The sequence below is a fragment of the Spea bombifrons genome, chromosome 4, assembly GCF_027358695.1.
Source record: "Spea bombifrons isolate aSpeBom1 chromosome 4, aSpeBom1.2.pri, whole genome shotgun sequence".
NCBI classification, from domain to species: Eukaryota; Metazoa; Chordata; class Amphibia; order Anura; family Pelobatidae; genus Spea; species Spea bombifrons.
In genome coordinates, this window is record NC_071090.1 from 82,969,346 (window position 1) to 82,992,066 (window position 22,721).

The window sequence follows — 22,721 nt, forward strand, 5'->3', positions numbered from 1 at the left end:
TGCATTGAAAGGGTTACTGGCACCTGCACTATGTATGACTCATTAACCGAGAGTGTTGCGTGAAGCTTGGAGACCTACATTCACATTTCATAACCTCCTTGAGGATGTTTTCATACATGGTGGTTGATTGCTCCTGTCGTCGGGCTATTTATCAGTCTGCAAGTGGAACACACTATTGATTATTTCACAGGGAGCTTACATAAGAAAAACAAAGATTTTAGTTAATAATATTACAGAAGGGTATGACCTTTGTTTCCGGAAATAGCTGCTGTCCTGCTTTTTTGGTAGAAAAAAAGATCAACCTTGTAGTTGAAGAAGGAGACAGAAAAGCCTATATTAAAGTAGTTTCCAATGATGTCTCAAAAAATGGGAAGACAATTTTTCCCGACCCCAAAATGGTTGATTGAAAATCTGATTTCCCACTGGATCAAGCTATAATAAATCAATTTTATGTTTTGGATCCCTGTATAATCTGCTTTGCTAAAAAGCATTCAGCCCATCAGTTGAATTTGATAGTACAAACTCCGTAGTGAATTCCACATCATTATTGTTCTTGCTTACAGTAACCTAAAGCTGCTCAATGGGTGACCAGACGTAAGTAGGGCAAGTCTGACGAAACCTGGTAGAGAATTCTAAAGGAAAAGTAAAGCACAGGTAAAATCCTGGCTACACAAACTTGAAAAAGTGATAACCGTTTAAGAGAGGTGCAAGTTGTGGGAAGAGCAAATCGTTCTATAGGTCAGGAGTTTAAATTTAATTCTGGGGGATACGGGGGACTAGTGGAGGGACTGGCTTAGTGGGCAGCAGATAAAGAGCGATGGGAAAAGAAAAGTGTAAAGAAGGTGTTCAGAGCCCTGACCTCAACCCCATCAGACACCTTTGGGATGAACTAGAACAGAGATTGCAAGCCAGACCTTCTCATACAACATCAGTGCCTGACCTCACAAATGCTCTACTGGATGAACGGGCCCAAAAATCCAACAGAAAGCCTTCCCAGAAAATTGAAAGGTGTTATAGCTGGGGGGGGGGGCAACTTCATATTAACGCCTATGTGTTTAGAATGTTATGTCATAAACATCCCTGTTGGTGTAATGGGCAGGTGTCCCAATACTTTTGTCCACAGAGCTTCTCCTCTCCTGCTCCTTATACGTGTCAGGAAGGAGTGTGCGGCTGAGACATCCAGCCCAAGTTAGACTGGGTAGGGAGCAGGCGACTGAACTTCCCATGGAGTGAGCATATCCAGAGTGAAGATACTAATCCACAGACTCCAGGTAGTGTCAAGAGGACACTTACCTCCGACATGTCAACTCACTATGCTAAGTGCTGGGATATGATGCCATGTCTGGTGCGTTCCATGCAGAGACCTGAGTGACTAACGACTGATACTGTTCAATGCCTATTCTTTTTGATATCAGACTTTTTGAATGAGATAACCTGGGGTCATTGGGGTCTGGGTTGTCTACTTTCCCATGTCCCTTTGGAGTAGTTTTGGAATTTTGCTCATTCTTTCTATAGTATGGGACACCATACTCTACAGGCACCAGACACTCTCTTGCCTACTGCCTATACCTGTGTAGTTAACTATTTGACAACACCCACAATGACTGGGATTTGCATGTGAAAACGTGTGCTAACATTTAAGATTCAACAATTCATTACAATTTCTTATTTAGATGAACTTGCAATCAAATTAACTGTGTTTACATCTTACTAGGACACTGCCCTCATTGGTGGTTAATAGCTTACAGTCTAATCAATATAACAACCATATGTGTACATATCATTCATAAGCATTTGCTGCTTTTTTCTGACCTTCTCTTAGCATGCAATGAACATATCCACACTAATTGGGACACTAATTATCATGATGCCAATTAAATCCAGATTGATTACACCCTTATCCGTTTTATTACAGAGGCATCAGTGTGCCATCTACTGATCTTACCTAGACAATTCTCAATGACAAGCCAACATACCAACGTGGACATGTCTAAGACATGCATACAGTATAAGAACACATTGCATGTCTCTTTTTGATCCCTTACTCCTTTGGTTGATGTTTTAGACTGCTTGTAGTAAAGCACAAAGTGAAATATTTGTACACGAGTACCCTTTCCAGCATTAATTACTGTTGACCATCCATAATGCTTTGTGTGAAGGAGTCATGATCGTTAAAGAACAATAAGTAAGGGGGATTTATGTTGATCCAAACAAAGAGCTGGAACTAAAAACTTTTTCAAAGCATCCGATAAGTATACATCCATGAACATTTCTACAATCATTCATTTATTATTAGGTAAGCAAGAAATTTCACTAGTATTTACATAGTGCAAAAAGCAGTTATTACTCAGAAATAACGGTAAAAATAGAATTATCCTTCATACACAAAAACCCTTCATGTCATTTTGGGAATGAAATATTTTGTTCCTATACATGGAATAGACTTCAATAATAAAACGATTTCATTAGAACAGCATTAAAAAAAAAAAAAAAAAAAAGAGAAAGAAAATGCACACGTATACATAAAGTAGTAGTATATATGTTAAAACAAAGTATTTTGGTACTCAGAATTAAATATTTCCAAACAAGGATCTAGACATCATTCAAAACACATAATGATGCAGGATGAAATAATAGTTTGCGTGTGTGAGACATGTATGTTTCTGTTAAGCTGTGTGCATATTTCATATGATACGAGCGGGTATGGCAAGTTGGCACTTTACATAAAATACTTTGTAGGGTTATCTTTGCTGAGCAGTGAACAATACTACTGATAATAGGCATAAATCATAGGATAAAGCTTGATATAAGCCAGGATGAACAGATACTACCTGTGATCAAAGTCTAAAATGGTATCCTCTCAAATCCCTTGTCTAAACACTCAGTATTAGTTATAAAAAGAGCCAATTTTGAGAATTCTTACACATTTAAAAATACTTTCCAAAGGGCAATCCAAGCCATTCTCGGAGCACAACCTCATTGGCGTCAGCCCTTTACAATGTAAAGAAACTCAATTATCAGTCAATTATCTCAGTGAATAAACCCCATGTCTCTATAGGATCTTGGGAAGGAGCTGCTTGGGATTTGAGACTCTTAAAAGTCACAGGTCAGACTGGTTCATCGGTTCAGCATATCTGAGTTACCTACTCCACTCTAAACGGTGAGCTGCAGCTTGGATAAAAGACCTCACGTAATCAGACATTACGCAGGGAAAACTCACTTAATGCACGGATAACACGGTCAGATCCTTTACGCTTAGTGTAGTGAACTCCAAAGTCATGAAACGTTCACTGATAACTTAGATGTGGCAAATCTGAATGTAATATTCTCCTCTGAAAATACCATTTAGTCCTCTTTTCAGAAATTCATATTCATTGTGTTTGCCATTTTGCTGTTATTTGCTTAACCACAATTAAACAAAAAACAAAACCCTATTTGGGAGAATAATCACAAAACTATATACAAGGTAAAGCTTAAACATAATTTTGAAACACAACAAAATTGTTATTGATTATGCGATTTTTATGGGACACCAGACCGCATGTAGCAAACGGAAGTCCCCTATGTTAATTTGACATTTTGTTAGAAGTTCATAGGGTGTTTTATAGCCATATTTAGATCTCCAAAGATTTGTCTTCCATTATGGCTCCAAAAAAGAAATATATAGCAAACACAAGATAAAAATAATATTCTCCAGTTATTACATGGATGTCCAACACTTAAACATCAAATAAAATCATAATCACGCAACACATGTACATTTCTAAAACATTAATAATCCCACATGTCATGCCTAAGTATTTGTGAATTACTAGAGACATTTTTCCCATTCTATTAAACACCGACCAAAATATAACATTAAGTGCTAGACATACAATATTAGGAACCGTGGTTACATGGATCCTGAGATTTGTCCAGCCTTACACTAAATAAAAGAAGCAAATTAACCAATGCACATAGCCAAAGAAGAAAGGTGATACGTTAAGTCACATCTTAAAAAAACATGAATTACCTAAATATTGCATATGTCTTCTAGATCAGGAATTGTTGGAATTCCATCATTTCCGCATACAAGACAAGATTTAAGAGAGGCCAAGATCTGTCAAGTAACTGCAAGGATTAATAAGACCTCATTCCTTCCCCTTTATATTATCCAGACCAATCTACAGATCAATAAGTAAAGCTATGTAAAGAAACTTTACAGATAAGTTTTTTCTTTAAAAAAAAAAGTAACCAATACAAAAGCTCTGATCTGGATTAACGGATTACCAAACACAGATTTAAAGGTAAACCGTAACATTTTCATAAATTAAGTGACTTGAATACAAACAGCACTGAATATGAAAATGTAAATACAATTATTTTAGAAAAAACATCAGTTAAAAGATTATCACAGATTTCATTGTATTCATTGTACAATATTTACAACAAAAGATGTATTTAGACCACAGATTTCGAAGCACCGGGCTGATCATCCCTAGTCATTAGTCATTAGCCACCGAATATACACCGCTGCCTGCCGTCAGAGACGTTTTTAAGCAATAAGTTAACGTTAAGGATATTACTGCGGAAATAAGCAGGAGGGGGGGGACTTAACTACTAGACAGAAATCTCACTTAGATGACCATCTTTTAAATGCTTTGTAAACACCAACAGTGTTTTCCAATTAACTATATTTATTGTGAGTAATCAAATTTACAGTTTCTCCTGTAATAAGGGCTGTAATGTACAAAGCATAGTTGTACCAGCGAGATCATATTGAAGGATATTGCCAGTTGGAAATGTTAGTCCGTGAGCTTTAATCGCAGTCCATCTAGCGTCCCTCAAAACGTGATCCTAGGGTTTCAAGCCCTTTGTGCCAATGGTCACAGAACCTCATCGGATGACTTGTAGTTTACTCCTGCATACATTATATGCAAACACTTGTTTGCCTATGGATTGGCTAATTCAGAAATTAGCAGCCATTCGCAAGTTAAGCTTGTTTCAGTATCCAGCTATACCATGTTAAATGCTCCTACACAACGTGTTAGTAGACCGTCCGCCTGGTTGTGGTTTGGTGCTATTTCACCCCTACTACAGAATTTCAGATGAGTAAATGAGTCCAAGCCCCCCATAAAGGGACGAGAGCTGTGCAGTAGAACAGATGTCACATTTTCCAACAACACAATTATACCTCCCATGTATTGTAGCATAGCCCTTTCTGGCAACATAACTGGTAGTTAAAACACTGGAGATTTAGCCAAAATATGGCTTAAATCTAATTAATTGTGTACAAAGGAGATTACGTTTCACACTACTGTCTGCAACACAATTCAAGCAGACAAAGAATAAACAGAGTTGGAAAAAGCTTGTGTTGAGAATCACAATAATATTTGTCTCAATACTTAATAGTAACATAACCGGAAAGTTATTTTTCCTCTCTGAAATACAATATTGAGTACAAATCAAGTGCATTCTGTCATTACGTTAATTTATAATGAATGCATTATACATAATTGGAATATATTGTATGTACGGGGGTGGGTTTAATTAAAACTCAAGCATAACGTGTAAACATATCGGTTTTAAGACTGAGAATGACAAGAAAACGCCATATATCAAATGGAAACCATACAGGTGAATGTAAATATCATATTCTCCCCATCAGCTAGCGCCTTACAATAGTATGTATGCCCTTCTACAGAGAAACTGCAGAATATCACGTACAGTAATCACAGGGCTAGGTTACAACGCAAAAGCTAGGACATTCAGTGAAACAGTCAGTGCTTGACTAAAGAATAATCAACAAAGATTTTAAGAAACGGGTAACAACAAATAACAATTTGCATGGGAATTAAATATAGGTTAAACATACAAACAGTGCAAAACAACGAGATGAAAACGCACGGGAATGCTACCACTTTCCCAATAGTTATGTTTTGTGTAAGCGGACCAATTCCTGAGTTTTTGTTTTAAATAAAACTGGGGTTAGAGCTATCTTTTGATGAAGATCTTTTACCATCCTTGGGTCCATTTCTAGCAGGCTTTTCACATGTCCTTTCGTCACAGTCAACAACAGGCTCAACCTGCTCAGAAGACTCTATTTCATCTTCGCTTTGTTCAAGGTTATCTTCCTCTGGGCTGTTAAGTGAATTCACAAGCTGGAGAGTTTCCATAGTTCTTTGTGTTTCTGAAACCCAAGATTCAATTCTGCTCACAGAAATGGGTTCCTGGTGATATTCGTCATCTTCCTCCTCTTCCTCCTCCTCATCATCCTCCTCAAGCATTTCTGGTACCAATGTGCTGGTTGTACTGGTCATGGAAGAATTGAGAACATCCCTACCGCTACCGTCCCAAGACCCAGTTTCAGTACTTTGCTGAGATGCCCATTCCAAATTGTCATCTGGTTTTGCATCTTCTTTGTCAACTGGAGTCAACTTCCCAGGGCTAGCGACTGAGGTAGTACTTGCCACTTTCAAGGATGGATGTTTATGGATGATGGCTTTATCAGATGGAGCAGTAGGATTTTGTTCAGAAGCAGAGGTTCTAACAGAACACTCCTCGTTTTCGGACGTCTCAAGTCCATCTGATGTTTCCACCATACTTCTCCAATTGGTTTCTGTTGCAAAAACAAAGCAATGCAATATGGTAACTGTTGGCACATCCTTTATTAGTAACGTGTGTAATATACAGTCCATACTACAGTTTAGAACACTCATGCATACGCACCAACACAATCATATCTATGAAGGGCCTGACAAATATTTGCAGGGTTTAGACGAATCTTCTATTGACTCACGATAGCGTTATCCCATGTATGTTGAAATTCCCTAACTGTATTAACATCTAGCACTCCTGATGGGAGGCTGTTCCACTTATCTAACACCACCTTCTCAATAAGGTAAAAAACTTCCTTACATTACATTTAAACCTCTCAATATGTCTGTGCATATCTTAAACTAAACAGATGTAACACAAACAAAATAGTTTTCCTGCCTCCTCCAGGAGACAATGGAGACAAACAAGCGTGACACCCATTGCCCCCTTTGGTACACCTGGTCGTGTGGACTACATCACCAGTGATCCTAATCCTCAGTCTGGTTAAGGGCTACGGGAACCTTTACCTACAAAACCTCCTCTGCCCATTTGCTTTATTTACCACTTACTAGTATTTTTTAGAAATATTTTTCATATGTAATAATTCCACAACCGTCCCTGCTTAGATATGAGCACTTCATCCTATTTAAATGAAGCTTATCCTAGGTGAAAAAACACACGAATTGTGAAACAATCCTAGCAGAATCTGGAAACGTGGTACATAAGAAAAAAGTCTTACCATAGTCCTTTTCATTGACCTCTGAGATGGGCTCAGAGATAACACTGCAGAAAGAGATAGCGCTCGTAGAAGAAGGGTTACGAGAATGCCCCATATGGTGAGGAACCTTCTTAACATTCTTCAAGGCTTCTTCAGCTTGTTCTTGCTCCATTGATGCCACCATATCTTTGTATGCCTTTCTAGCCTCTTCAGTTAGTGATACCAGATTGTTAAATAATTTCTATGGAGAATTAAAATGATGTATATTTAAGTGGACAGCATTTATATCGTGGTCAGCTTGCTAATCATAATAACCAGTCTTTTTCTAATAAATTACTACTTTGTGTTCGCTCTAAAAGAAAAAAAATACTGTTTTTTCCAGTCATATACATGAGTGCTGCTTTTGGCACTCCAATTAATGCTGTCTCTGTAGAGCCTGCTTCCTCTGTCCCGGTATTATTTGCTTGGCATGGTGGTAGCATGATTTAAGACATGCCAACAACTGTCATCATTCGGAGTCTAATGACTGCCAGAATGACACGGGAAGACGTATGCATATGTAACACCTTTATAGAATGGAGCCCAAAGCACAGCATTCACACAATCTACAAAAAAAAAAAAACACAACATCTTACCTCAGCACCAGAGTAGCTAAAAATACCAACTACACTGACAGGTACCAATTTATTTACACAGCGACCAAGAGCTTTCCTCCCGAGGGCAAACACAAAGGGGATTTCTTGCTCCCTAGCCATGGCTATGACATTATAGAGTGCTTCATCCAGACCACCTGCAACATAAAAGACCAAAAAAATTACATTCTTGTTAATCCCTAGTTTAAATCCCATGTATTTTTGGGTCCTGCCAATTGGACTCATTCCACCAGGATAATGGCCCAAGCCCCCGACTCAAAGAAGGGGCGTTTAAGGAAGGCTTATAAAGCACACATGCACTTACAGAAAAAAAAAAAACTCAAGAAGCATTCAATACCTACATACCTTTTGACTGAATTTTCTCACAGTTCGGTGATATAATAACACACTTGATCTTATTTAACTTCATGTGTTTTGTAACTTCTCGCAAACCCATGACCAGCCTTCTCTTTGATTTTGCCTTCATTGGGTCTTTTTGGTAAACCCGTTCTTGGAAGCTCACAAGTTCTTGGAGTAATACAGTTACACATTCGTCTATTTCTTTACTTAGAACTTGATTGCAGTACCTGATAATGAAAAAGTTTGGTTTCAAAACTATACTTTGACTAGTTTTAACATTTAGTGCAAAGTTTGAAAAGCTGTCTTATCACCACCTCAACCAATAAAATGGCAATATGTAGCACTTAAAATGCAGTCAGAATAAATTAGTGGCATTTTTCTTAAGCAAGCATGTTTCACATGGAATTGATATTCGATCAATAAAAAGGGCCAAGGTAACACCTATTCCTAAAACATTATTTCATGGCAGTGCAGAACATCTCTGACTTATAAAGCATTTCATGATAATTACTTACTCTCTAAATCTTTTGCTGTGAATCTTGGTGATTGCAGAGGAAGCCATAGGGCTGCCGATGCCAGAACTGGCTGGTGAACCCTGTGACACCGGAGTCATGCAGTATGGAGAATTCTGACTTGCTGGAGAAAGCGAGGTGTCACTTTGGGCACTCAGAGCGGCATCTAATGGGAGTTAAAAACAAGAAAAGTGAACACCTGCATCTGCCTGCTCCACTGTGGGGTTATACTAAGGTTTTTGTGGAAAGAACATGTTAGATTCCCTATCTGGAGGTTAACCAATAAACAGAATCCGAGGATCTCAACACAGAAAAAAAACATAAGCAACAAAAACGAATCAAATTCAAAATATTAAAAAAAAAAAAAAAAAAAAAAAAAACTTAACCTTGGGTCATCTGAACAAAAAAAAAAATAAAATAAAAATCTAAAAATGATACAAGAAATTAAATTTAAATTCATGACGTTACCTTCTTGTGACACCAACTCTTCAGACTGATCATCAGTAAAACTTAATGAAAGATCTTTCTGTTCATCAGACACCGAAATATTTTGATCCACTGACAAACGTCCCTTTTTTTCTTCTCTTTCTTTTAGGATAATCTGCAAAAAAGCCACATTTCAGCCAACAAATCATATCTGCCGTGATGTGGCAGGTGAGCTTTGGCCAATATGTACTACTAAAGCCACACTTTTCTTGAAAGTATTAACCTGCTGGTTTGGTTTTGAGCATATATATATACCGTATTGGCCCGAATATAGGCCGCACTTTTTTCCCCCACTTTAAGTCTTTAAAGTGGGGGTGTGGCCTATATTCGGGGTCTAGCGCCCGACGCCCGGGACATGCAGTCCCGGGCGCCGGGCAGGCAGCGGGGTTAGGATACAGATCCCCCGCAGCGGTGCAGGGACCTGTATCCTGCTCTCAGATGCGCTCAGACAGCCTCCCCTGCCGGCACTTTCCACGGGGGGGGGGGAGTACCGGCACGGGAGGTTGTCTAAGCGCATCGCACGGACGTTCACCGGCAGCGGTGATGCGCCACTGCCGGTGAACGTGCGCACGATGCATTCTAACCCCCCCGACTTACCAGGGCAGACTCCCTGGTGTCTTGCAGGGCCGGCGGAAGACATCTACGCAATACGCGTATACAACTTCCGGTGCCGGCACTTCCGCTGAGTGCCGGTACCGGGAGTTGTATACACGATGTGCATAGATGTCCCCCTCCGGCCCCGTAAGACACCCGGGAGTCTGCTCTGGTAAGTCGGGGGGGGGGAGGACAGAGTGGCAGCATATCGCGGGGAGGACAGAGTGGCAGCGTATCTCGGGGAGGGGGAGAGGACAGAGTGGCAGCATATCTCGGGGAGGGGGAGAGGACAGAGTGGCAGCATATCTCGGAGGGGGAGGACAGAGTGGCAGCGTATCTCGGGGAGGGGGAGAGGACAGAGTGGCAGCGTATCTCGGAGGGGGAGGACAGAGTGGGAGCGTATCTCGGGGGGGGGAGAGGACAGAGTGGCAGCATGTTTTTTGGTGCTTTTTTTAAAGAAAAAAACTTTTTCTTTAAAAAAGCACCAAACTTTTAGGGTGCGGCCTATATCCGAGCCAATACGGTATATATATATATATATATATATATATATATATATATATATATATATATATATATATTATATATATAATATATATATATATATATATAGCATTCGCTGATGGAATCTACATCACCTTTTTAAGTGCTGTTGGGCGTTTTAGTTTTGAAACCTCCTTTTCTTTTCCTCTTTTGACTCGCGGAGCAGTGGAATCCAATGGGTTAGGAGAACACATCGGCGACTGGGCCTTACCGAACACGTTACGGTTTGTATGGTCTTTGGCGTGAAACGGGGCAGCACTTCCAACTGAAAAGAGAACAACTTGTTCTCAACTAGATAACCAATAACTGTTCAGAAAGCCGACTAGAACACATATTCATAATTCTTTTTTATTATTACTTATTTAAACTGAAATATTTCTTATTTAAACTGAAATATTTTGGGAACATCTTGCCTAAAAAGCTACAAAGACTATTATTCAATCTCAGTTGTACATTTTATTTCACAATAAGTCAACAAACCAACTTTACTACAAGTATATATTTCGCTGGTGGAACAATCACATAACACACACTAGCAGACATCCAAAACCTATTTTTGTAGTTGTTAATTCTCACCTGTGTAAGATAAAGGCCTGGTGTTGGTGATCTGACGGGCTTTCATTGCTTGTTGCTGCCTCTCGAGTTCTGCCAGCATGTCTCCCAGGTCCAGCTGGACAGGAGTCTTGCTCTTCTTTCCGGACGCCTTGGATAAGGCTTCCTGTGGTGGGAGAAAACTGGTTGTAGTTTTACAAAGAATATCCATACTTCAATATAAAAGGTAACCTACTGTTTAGGGCAACATGAGACAAAGACTAATTTGTAATGCTGAAAGCCAAGGAACTAAAGCAATCAAAAGAGACAGGACAAAGGTCTTTGTCTAGAAGCGGGCACCTCTGTAGATCCCAGTTAGCAGCAGATTAAGTGAATATGAAGATTTTTGTTATTATAGGCACATGACCAACCTGAAGCTTCTTCTGTTCCATGCTGATTTCAGAATATTCCTGTGCAGTGGCCAGTGCTGCCGCAAGTGCTTTTTTCTTCTGACTCTTAGCTCGCTTTGGTACCGACGTGGTGATGGGAATCGGAGTTTGGACTATATTTATTGGCGAGTTTTCAGGCAAACCATCCAACTGAAATCAGAAAGTTGTGACAGCACATACTGGGTTAACCGATCACACTTTTCTGATTGTACAATTAATCCATAACAAAACCAATCCATGTTGGTGAAACATAAACCAACACAGTATCTTCACAAAAGGAGTTTGCACATACCATTTTAGGAGATATCTTTGGTTGAGCGTTTTCATTTCTGGCATGTCCACTGCTGTTCAGTTCAGGAAATTCATCCTCATCCTAAACAAAGACAAATGGAAACCTTTTAATGCTTAATCGGGCTGGTACTCAACTTATCGCTATCTGTACGTGCCGCTGCTGCAGCAGAAGGCCATCTTACCTCAAAATAAAGATGTTCTGGGTTTTGCTCAGTCTTGGCCATTTGGACAGTTGTCCCAGTCTTATTCTCTTGCTTCCTCTGTATATTCTGTCTTCTTTCGGATGATGTGCTCTGCCCTCTCAAACGATATCCAAGCTGCGGTCATAAAAAAACATGCTGCTTTTTTAGAAATTGCAATTACCTACAACTGCAACATATCACTGTTGCAAACAACAATACACCAAGTTTTTTTCAAGAATTAACAAAAACATAGAAACAAATAAACCGAGCGTCCTCCCAAGAATAGCACTACAGAATCTACTAGCGCACTCTAAATAAAATGTAACGAAAAAATAAATCCCAACAATAGAAGTTGGCAAGGCCAGTTAACTAAACCATTACGCACCGGATACCGTAACAGACAGATCACTAAAAAGATAACGTAAAACCCAGATAGCACCCTTACCTGTACCCAAACAGGGATATGGCACATGGTTAACAAAGACTAGTTTTTTTATGTATTACAAAGAAGCTTTTCCCCCCCGACAGTGAACCATATGCAGTGTAGGAGTTAACAATGCCCAAGAAAGCTGAACATTCAGTTGTTTATTAGGTTATGTTTGTACTGTGATTGCAGGTTTTAGGCATTGTTTAATCATTCATGTAAATATACCTGCGTGATACTTCTTAATTCAGCTGGCCTTCCTCCTCTGGAAAAAGCTTGACCTTTGTCGTTCCAAGGTCTCTTCTGGGTAGCCTGGGAAGCCACACTGGCCCACGTGCCCCCAGCTTCAGGATAAAAAGCAGAAAAGCAATTAATGCAAGGGGAATTGAAGTAAAATAGACAACTATTAAAAGGTTTCTCCCAACACCAACAGATCTAAGAGTGCAAGAGCTAGGAGTTAAAAACCATAATAAAAAGTAATGAACACAATACCTGCTGATACTGCTGGATCTGCAATCTGTAAAAATAGGAAATCCGATTAAAATTGTCTATCAAGATACACACACAAAAATATGACCATTTTTGGCATTTGTAGTTATGGTGATGCATCTTAGGATCTTAATGATCTGTACACACACATTCACCTTTGCTAAGTACATACAGTTAAGACAATGTATGGTGGATGGAGCATAAACCATGCATTAACAGCTATAAAGCAAATATTTAGGGATTCAAATTTGCGGAGTCGTTCTTGTTAGCAGAAAGAGCCCGAAATATACATACATTGGGTGCGCTGCAATCCGTGTGCCTCGAACACATAGCCGATTGGCAATGCTTCGGACTGCAGTAGCCACTGTCGCTGTCGATGTCCGCTTCACTTGCCCCTTGCTCACTCGATGACTCGCCAGCAGCGTGGGAGGACCGCCTGCGCCTGGGTTTTGGCTTCCAAGCTGCCGGACCCATGCTTTCACACAGAGACTTATTTGCTATTTCACTGGGAAAATCTAGAAGAAAGGTTTGGGAACCACAACATAACATAAACATGAATATTACAAAAAGAAAAAGTTCTGTCAACCGGTGTATGTGTTCTAAATAACTGGCTTAACGGAAGTGAACGGTACAGCACGGCTAGAAGAATTCTTAAAGAATCCGGCTGTTCACATATCTCACAAAAATCACTTATCTTACAACAGATTCAGATTTATAACTGAAAAGCAAAAAAATCCAAAGGTGACAATAAGCCAACCGAAACAGGAACATGATGGACTTCGCACACTAAGGGGCAGTGCTAGGCTGAACCGACGTCCCAAGTGCTGTATGTCAAGCCAGAGTATGTTATTTTTCACAATACATGGCTTATGTAAGGAGATTTGATGCCGTTTGCTGAATAAATATTTATGTGATTACATCACATGCTTTGTCGTGCGTTTATGCAATGGGTGCAGCGTTACAATCGCCAAGAGGCTTCCAGGTTGCGAGAACTAGCTTCTCAAATAGCAGAGGACTATGGTAGGTCAGTACTCGTGGAATATAGAAACACATGACATTTATGTGACTTTTTACAAAAAGCTTTATATACTTATACCCTTGCAACCACAGGATAAAAGCAAAACTATGAAGTATTAAAGGGAGACTGCCACCATAGCAAATTCCTATTTTTGTATGGCTGGCAGCAAGAAAAACAAAACATCTCCCTACAGAAAAATACATTAAAAAAAGCTGGATTTATATTAGACTTTGAAGTGATCACTTCTCACCAGTTTGTTGACAGGCGTCCACAAGGAGAACAATTTTTGGTCGTGAGTCGGGGCCGGATGCATACGTTTCCTTCTGTACCGCCACACTTTTCATCGGAGGCCTCTTGCACTTTATTTGTGGCAATGATGGTTGTGGTTGCTGTGTGAGGTGGAGGACACAAAAGTGACTTCTTGCAAACTTTTTCCACAGTTTTCAGATAACAGCGATTATACTGTGTAAGCTTATTAATGCACACATCGATGCACCCCAAACACTGTCAAACAACACGTCTCATCTAGAGCAGAGGTTCCCAAGCTTTATTAGCTTACTGTGTCACTTTTCATGAACAAAAATGACTTAGGGCCCCCTGGAAATCTGCCTGGATCGTTCCAGCGCCCCCCAGGGGCACTAATGCCCTTATCTTCTCTTCTTTTTGCTTCCAGCGGCCCCTAATTTTTATTCAATGCCCCCCCATTGCACCAGAGGCTACTACCACCCCCCATGGATTATTTCAGAACCCCCCTGGGGTGCGGTATTGCCCACTTTGGGAAGCATGGATCTGGAGCAACAGCATACCCCTTTTGCAGGCTTCCAAAGCTTTACCTAACATATTTTTTTCATTTCAATCAGTAGATATTTGGTCTCAAAAACAAAAACCACAAATCTCAGTAAGATCACCATGAAAACTGTCCGAATAATTCTCTATAATCTTCTTAAGGTGCAGTAATGTTTTGTTTGTTTGAGAATTTTATTTACATACAACAAAAGTGAAATCTTAAGCAACTGTGAGTCACCGACGACCCTTTGTCTGTACGCATTTATATGTAGAACAAACATTTCCATGTGAGCACAATCATAACTATTAAGGACAAATATTATAAATATGTGTAAGAGAGAATGATAGCCTCACATACATACCTTTTGTATAAATGGTCCTCTTGTGCTATTTCGGATCCTTTGAGTGGATAACATGTTGATCTGAGCCTGCTGGCCGGTCCGGTCAGTGGACTCGACAGCATTCGCAGCATTTGCCGCTTGGAGCGGGGTAGGGTAAGTAGTGGGGAAAGGGTGATAAAATCCCATAACCTGGGCGCAGGGTGCTGGCATGAATGGATAGTACATATATTCCGTGGAGACAGGAGGCTGAGTGGGAATTATAGGGTAAGCAAGGTAGGATCCAGCTGGACTTGGGTTTGAGGGTTGCCATCTTACATCATTATTGTAAATAGGAAATTGTCTGAAAAGAAATAAGAACGTAGTTGAGCCTTCCTGGAACTACGTGAAGCGTTATAATTCACTAGATCAAAGCTGAACACTATGAGAACCTTGGTTTCTCAGCCCTTCTTCAATACCATATCTCACACATCCAGTGTGACCCGCAATTCTACGGTAATCATTTCAAAGGTCTTATAATAGTACTACATGTATCAACTAGTAGTTTTATGTATCAAGTGAATATGGAGGTCAACAAGTTATGGAATTTTTCTCAATCGACACAAATCAAAATACTTCTCATTCTTCTGATATGGTGATTTAGCAAAGACAACCGCTCTGAAACGTTAAAAGACGAGTTAAATATTTACAAAGCATAGAAAAGCAAAGTCCACGCATTGCGATTCTGAGCTTTAAATGACGCATCTATGCCTGATAACAGTAACACGTTCTAATAAAAGAAACAATCACTAAACTGTTAACAGAATGACATCTCAAAATTTGCATGCGGTCATACGTATGCGAGGAAGGAAGGCAAATCACCTATTGGATTGGTTTTCCTGTACAAACGGATAACACGTTATAAGGTAGCTTGGGATGGGTGTAGCTTCCAATCCACTCACGCCTCCACCGTCACCGGGGACTGCCATGGGGAGAGCTACCGATTCTGTCCCCTTCTTCTGAGGAACAAACGGTTCGACTTCAGCAGACAATCTTCCGTTCTGCAACATAAAAAGTATTTCCTTATTGTCCAAACAGTTCTGGCACAGACCCATTAACATGAATGCATTTTCCGCACAATGTGTCCTCTCGTCAAATAACCAATTCACTTAAATGTAGCTTAGTCAAGAAAAAAAAATAGGAAAACCAAGAATTCCAGATTTTTGTCCATGCATCATCTACTTATCTGCTCAAGTAAAAGGGGAACAGTCACCACTACCGCTTACAACACAATTAAATGTATTTATTAAAACTGCCCATATTGTGTGATCTTTGTCAGTCTTTTCTAGAGATATTTAGTTTAATATTTTATCTCATGAAGGTGACATCTGTAGCTGAGTGTGGTAAAGCCAACATTTTCTAAACCGGTTTCCTGAAGTTCTCTTCCTTCTCCTCACCTACATTACAAAGACAGCCTGGACTAATCAGCACCGTATGTTCTGCAGGGTAGGCTTTTAACCTGGAAACAAAGTTTAATGAGTTTAATTCGTGTCCAGGACTGTAAAACCGGGAAAGTGAAAGATCCACTTTAATTACTTAAAAGAGTCTTTAGAGCTTCATAACATGTAGGGAACTAAAGTACAAATGTCTGCTGAGATCATATCTGTGGTATTTTGCATACGAACCAAAACAAAAGATTATATTTAATAGAACCACACAAAAAGATTCTCAATTTCCAAATTACATTTTCACTTCAGTAGGCAATTGTTTTAATTGTTTAAAACTATTATATTGGAGAACAGAGTCATTGTGACTGCTTAAGAATCATTACAGAAGAAAAATGTGGACAACATGGTTTTAGACAATGTCAAAGCCGTCAACCTTTCTACACTGCCTAGGACAGCACAACTTTAAGCTATAGAATGGGGAGATTGGGTTGCCAACATGTCATAAGGTCACATATAGTTATCGGAAAACCTCTTTGCCCCAGCCCAAGTGACATCATACAAGGCATGACATAATCCAAAAACTAATCTTAGCAGATCAAAAAGCACTATTTGCTGTTTGCCTCTCAGTCTCAGTGACTGTTTGGACCACCTTGAATGTAGTTGCACCTCTGGCACATGATATGACACAGCTTCCACAATCACCTGAGTAGATCCCAGTTAGTATGTCTATATATTATATTATATTATAATATATAACACACACCTAATATATATCACTAGCAAAGCTACTCATTGTTTCCCAAAATATGTGTCACTGGAGATTACTGTTAACCGTGGCTTTCAGAGCTGAATATTTTGCTAACTTTCTGGCAGCAGTGTAGCCAAAGTTTACTTTCCCTCCAGTTCCAATCTAAATCCTAACTTAATAGAACGTCCATGAGACAGAAGCTACGCAAACTAAAGGTGTTATGGGGAGGGACAGGAAAGTGGTGTCCTAAACTACTGTAACATGCAGTCATGGTGACTGCGGGATCCGACTGCACGGCTCGTGTGTATATTAGTCCACAGCATGCCAATAAAAACCCTCAAGACTGCAAGCCAATCAGCAAAGAGTAAGCTACAGCCAATCAGAAGGAGGGTGCATGTTGATCTACTGAATCATACTTTTATATGTTCAACACAGACTAATCTTTTGAAACGGCTAGAAGGGCATTATAGAGGGCAGTGAGCACAAGTTTATTACCCTTGTTAGTAAAGGCACAGTGCTATCAGCAAATATATTCTTCCATGTGAAATGTGTTAAATACACACTGGCACAATCACAGTCCCACATTAAATCGGGCAGAATTAAATGCTATCACTAGCACCACTGCATGTGATCCCTTTTATTCCAGCTTAGTGCCGCGCAAAATGCCACTATTTCACCGTGATCAGGAAACCACGGCTTTTGCTTTCAAGCACTTGCCTTGAAATAGTTTATTTCCCACAAGGGGCCATGTAGAAAACCAATTCTGGTACAAATATTGAAAAAAGGGGTTATCACCATACCAACCAACAGGAAAGCTCTTGCTGATTGGTTGCTATGTGATAAGTGTAGAGCAGGAGCCTGTTGACCTCAGGCATTTATGGGAAACTACCCAAGATTCAACACCTTTACATGACAATATACGTTTTACATGTATTTGTGAATCATTCAATATTTTAAATAACACGCCACAAAACTCTAACATCTACTGCCAGAGCACACAGATTACACCGTATGTATACAGAACATGTACTGGTGATCACGTCAACAGAGCCGTGTCAAACACGCTTAACTGCTTACTGTATATTCCATATCACGAAACACTTTACTGCCAGGCCCTAACTTTGGTTATTTTACATTGAGATCAATTGGTGGACCTCAACTACAATCAAGTGGGCTAGTAAGTGTTGCAATCTGGCTCCTTAATATTACAAATATGTCCACCCCGGTAAATAAAGCATAAATTAGTATAAAAAAAACTAAAAGGCCTTTGTCTTCTTGTAAAAAGCAGCTAATGTCCCCGCAAACAGCTGTGTGGGGAGGATGACACTGACAGGAACAGACTGGCTAGATCCATCAGCGGCCCGGGCCCTGTAGATGGCAATGCTTTTGTCTATTGTCACATTAAAGCACACTGCACAAGCCTTTACACGAAGGGGCATTAAACTTTCCTTTATTACACTTAAGAAAACTTTTAAGCAGACTTTACTTGGGAGCCGAGAAGAAAAAAGCCCTCAACTCAGCTGCCGACTGACTCCACTTATTATCACTCGGCGTTCATCGCACAAGCCGGTCTCTGACAGTACAGGAGCCTGCTGCGTCCAAAAAGCAAATGTCAAATACACGCAGCTATGGTATATTTTAAAACGATACCCACAATTTACAAGTACACTGCAGGAAAAAAAAAATACACTAAAGTATCCTGTATCTGGATTTATATTCTAAGTACCTAAAATACTGAGGACAAGTGTTATGTATGTGTATATATATATATATATATTACACACACATATACATACCACAAATATAAAAATATGCAGAATTAATAGACACGGTGAAATTCTATTTTTAGTATTTCTATATGACCCGTACTGAATAAAGGACAGCAATGCAGTCAAACCGGAAAGAGTCCGGAATTAAACCGAACTGGAAATTCGTCTTTTAACTATTTGGTGCATCTAAACAATTTCCTTATCAAGAGAAAGAAAGAAAATAAGGAGCAGGAGCGTTATTTGGCGTGGATCGTGTACAAGGTACGTTCCACGGGTTGGACACTGCGAAAGCGCTCTGCTCCTGAAATATTCTTTAGCATATAACCCGCCATACGAACAAGCCAAGGGTCAAAGACACGATAACACACTTATTATATTACAAGAACACATCTAACAAAAAGAAAAGACCAATTAGTCAAAAAGTAGCCAATTATACTTGCACAGGAATAATAATAAATAAATATTCAACAGGAGTTATATAATAAAGTGAGAGTTATGAAATAATGTTAGCTCTCAGTTCACTATTAACATACATTTAGTGTTTATAAAACATCCACAACGTAAAATATTTAAAATATTTAATGTAAAATGCACTGGAATTAAATAAAGGTTTACGGAATATTTTGCAGCCAAACCACAACAATATACCATTTTAATATAAGGATAAAAAGTTGCCTCAACTCTATCTTTTATTATTATTTAAAGTGCTAATGGCGTATATAGAACATTATTCTTCATGGGGTTTGTGCAGTATGCAAAATGAAGCTGTTTGCCCTCGTTTAAATGGAGTACATAAAGGTGATCATGTGACGCGTGTGACCCTTGCCCGGTAAGTGGAAACGTTAGCATTCTACAGCTCTATAGTTTAAACAGACATTGACGTTGAACTCGTGATCTGAATGTTTTTAGACCGCCGTTCACAAATGGTTACAAATCACACCTTCCTGCGATGATTTGCACGTTTATTTTAACATCACCTTATATCTGTCTATACATCTAAAACATATAAAAAGAAAATACATATAAAAGAATATAAGATGCCCCCTAATCATCTGCTCTTATTGACTATCACTAAAGCGCGTGCACATGTACACATTATATATATATATATATATATATATATATATATATATATATATATATATATACATACATACATACATATATACATACATACACACACAATAACATTCAAAAGTTTGGGGTAACTTAGAAATATCCTTGTTGTTTAAAGAAACGCAATTTAACATATGAAATGGGTCAGAAAAACAGTGTAGACTTCGTTAATGTTGTAAATGACTATTGTAGCTGGAAACAGCTGATTTTTAATGAAATATCTTCATAGGTGTACAGAGGCTCTTTATCACTCCCATCACTCCTAGGTTTCAATGCCACGTTGTGTTCGCTAATCCAAGTCTAAAAGGCTAATCGATTAATAGAAAACCCTTTTGTAATTGTATTAGCACAGCTACAAATCCCTATATATATATATATATATATATATATATATATATATATATATATATATATATATATATATATGTGTGTGTGTGTGTCAATATTTTATTAACATATGGAAACTTCATTAGACAACACCCCCAGTGAATCAATGTAGTTTTCTGTAAATATTCCCAACTGGAGTTCAAATTGGGGTTTATTCACTAAAGCACGAGTGGCGGTTTAGACTCTTATGAAGGGCCAACACTAGTAAGTTTCTAGCCAAGGTTGATCTGGCCCTGCATAACGCACAAATCAACATGCAAGGAGATTGAAGTAATCTCACTGATCTAACTATACATTATACCAGGTTATTCAAGCTCTCCCAGCTTTAGAAGTTCACTTCATAATGTATACGGAAGCTGAAACGAAACAACTCTCTGTCAAGTTAATAAACCCCTGTGTGTGATTTTGATGCCTGCACCCATTGAACCAAAACATAGACTTGACAAGTCATTCACACGGGACACGCTAAGAAAATATCCCAGCCAATCAGCAAACACACAAAAGCTTTAACAACTGTCATATATGTGTATTTTAAAGCTATTCACTCAGAAGGCATTAAGAGGTTATTCAATAATCAGATTCCTCTAGCAACTTAACATCTTATACTAGTGTAAAAGAAAAATATTAATACTGCGCTAGAAATACTTAATATTTAAGTTATACATAAATCCATGTGTTTGGAAATCCATTTCCTTAACATCCTTAGAACTGCAGGGTATTTTGGTATTTTATATACTACTTGTTATGTCCTGTCTAGCCATTGTACAGCGCTACGGAATATGATGGCGCTATGTCAAATAATAACTGCTAGCATTGTGCTGTGTAAGAGACATGAAGGGAGAATCCAAGTCATTGGTATCCTCTGAGAGGTATTAACCCATGCAGAATACCCAGCAACGAGTACTAGGCAAAGACTGGGGGAACACTGAGGCCCTCCTATTCTCTAACCTGCAACTCTCATCACCCTCAGATAACGTATAGTAACGTATAGTCTGTGGATGACAGTTGTGCCCCAACAGCAGCGAATGGTCCACGGTTATTAAGCCGTAGTAATTACGCTGAGCGACCCCCTAGGGTGCCAGAGCCGGTTTACCTGCTCGTTGATCTCCATGGTGCCCGGGCCTAACTCGAAGGAGTTGCCGCAAACTGTACGCCTGTAAGAGCTGCTCTTTTACTCGGGGTTTGAGGGAGAAATCCCGGCTACGGTTTCGTCCATCTTTCTTCTCCGTCTCTTCTTTCCTTCGCTCGGTTTGGCTTCCCCACCTCGGCCTCTATCCACACCCCTTCCCGAGCCGCCCAACTACGTAACAGCCGCCGCATCCGCGACTCTACAAGGAGAGGCCAGATCTGTGACAGGCAGTCAGCTGCGACGGAAGCCTCGAGTGGCCATACTTAATGCAAACGCGCAAAGTGTTGTCATACGGGGAAAACATGGAAGGCTCTTGGAAGGCTTCCTTGATGCGAAAGATTCTATGTATGATCAGACATGTTATTTCCATGCTATGCTTCATTCCTGCTCTAGTGATTACTTCTAAAAACATGGTTGTATAGATTTATTTTTATTATTATATTTATTCGTGCATTGTTACTTTCACATTAGCACAAGATAATCCCCGAGTAATGCTCTGCAGTTTTATTTGGGGACCGGAACGGTATTTGAAACTTCTACTTGCCCCCTCAATCCGGGGGCTGCAGATCCAGAGAGGAGGTTTCCAAAAAAATGTAATACCGCTTTGGGGCGGGGCTACACGGGAGCTTTATGTTTGGGGGCGGGGTTTCGTTACTACAAACCCTCTGGACATTTTCCAGCTGGAATATTTAAATGGTTAAAGAAATAAAAGTAAATGAAATTGAGATGGTCGGTGAGAATTGAAATCTTTGGACAGTTCAATGCTGAGGTCATCAGATGTCTTAAGCTGTCCATGCGCTTATATCTGTGTAACATAAAGTGTCTTCTCCTGAGCTTGAGTTTCAGTTTCTTATCTTTGGAGGCCACATGTTCTTCAAGTAGGGTGACTTGGTCACTCATGTCTTCCAGGCACTGATAACTGCCTGGAGCATTTTGACCTCCCGAGAAAGGCAATGGTCCTTTTTTCAGCCAGTTTAAAAACATTTAGAGAATTCTTTTGCTATAAGCCCTGAGGTCATTTGATTCCATCTCCAGTGTCTTGGTGGCTCATTGTCATACGTCTGCTTCTTCTATTCATCTTCTGGTTTATGTTTTCTTCCAGACTTGATATTCTGTCTATAAGATGGGACGTGGACCGCCTGTGCTCCATCTAGAACATTGAGTTGTGAATGTCGACCAAAGAACCCTGGATTCGTGTTGGTTTGTTTGAGAATCT

At 39.5% G+C, this 22,721-nt stretch overlaps 1 protein-coding gene across 1 annotated transcript; it reads right to left on the minus strand.

Annotated features, from left to right (window-relative positions):
• Window positions 1-5,503: 5,503 nt before the first annotated feature.
• Window positions 5,504-21,737, minus strand: SECISBP2L (SECIS binding protein 2 like). Its single transcript, XM_053463217.1, has 18 exons — window positions 21,470-21,737; window positions 15,791-15,969; window positions 14,954-15,272; window positions 14,056-14,194; window positions 13,082-13,302; window positions 12,791-12,815; window positions 12,527-12,642; window positions 11,875-12,009; window positions 11,694-11,774; window positions 11,384-11,551; window positions 10,998-11,139; window positions 10,517-10,686; window positions 9,267-9,399; window positions 8,802-8,964; window positions 8,293-8,513; window positions 7,930-8,084; window positions 7,316-7,535; window positions 5,504-6,598 (listed from the first exon to the last, which is right to left on the minus strand). The coding sequence occupies exons 1-18, from the start codon at window positions 21,485-21,487 to the stop codon at window positions 5,952-5,954; spliced, it is 3,252 nt and encodes a 1,083-aa protein (XP_053319192.1). The 5' UTR covers window positions 21,488-21,737; the 3' UTR covers window positions 5,504-5,951.
• Window positions 21,738-22,721: the final 984 nt, after the last annotated feature.

Excerpts from the sequence above, each read along its gene's own strand:
- SECISBP2L (XM_053463217.1), bottom strand. Across the intron at positions 8,965-9,266 it reads AGAGTTGGTGTCACAAGAAG|ATGCCGCTCTGAGTGCCCAA; the intron begins GTAACGTCATGA and ends AACTCCCATTAG. Across the intron at positions 6,599-7,315 it reads GGTCAATGAAAAGGACTATG|AAACCAATTGGAGAAGTATG; the intron begins GTAAGACTTTTT and ends TTTTTGCAACAG.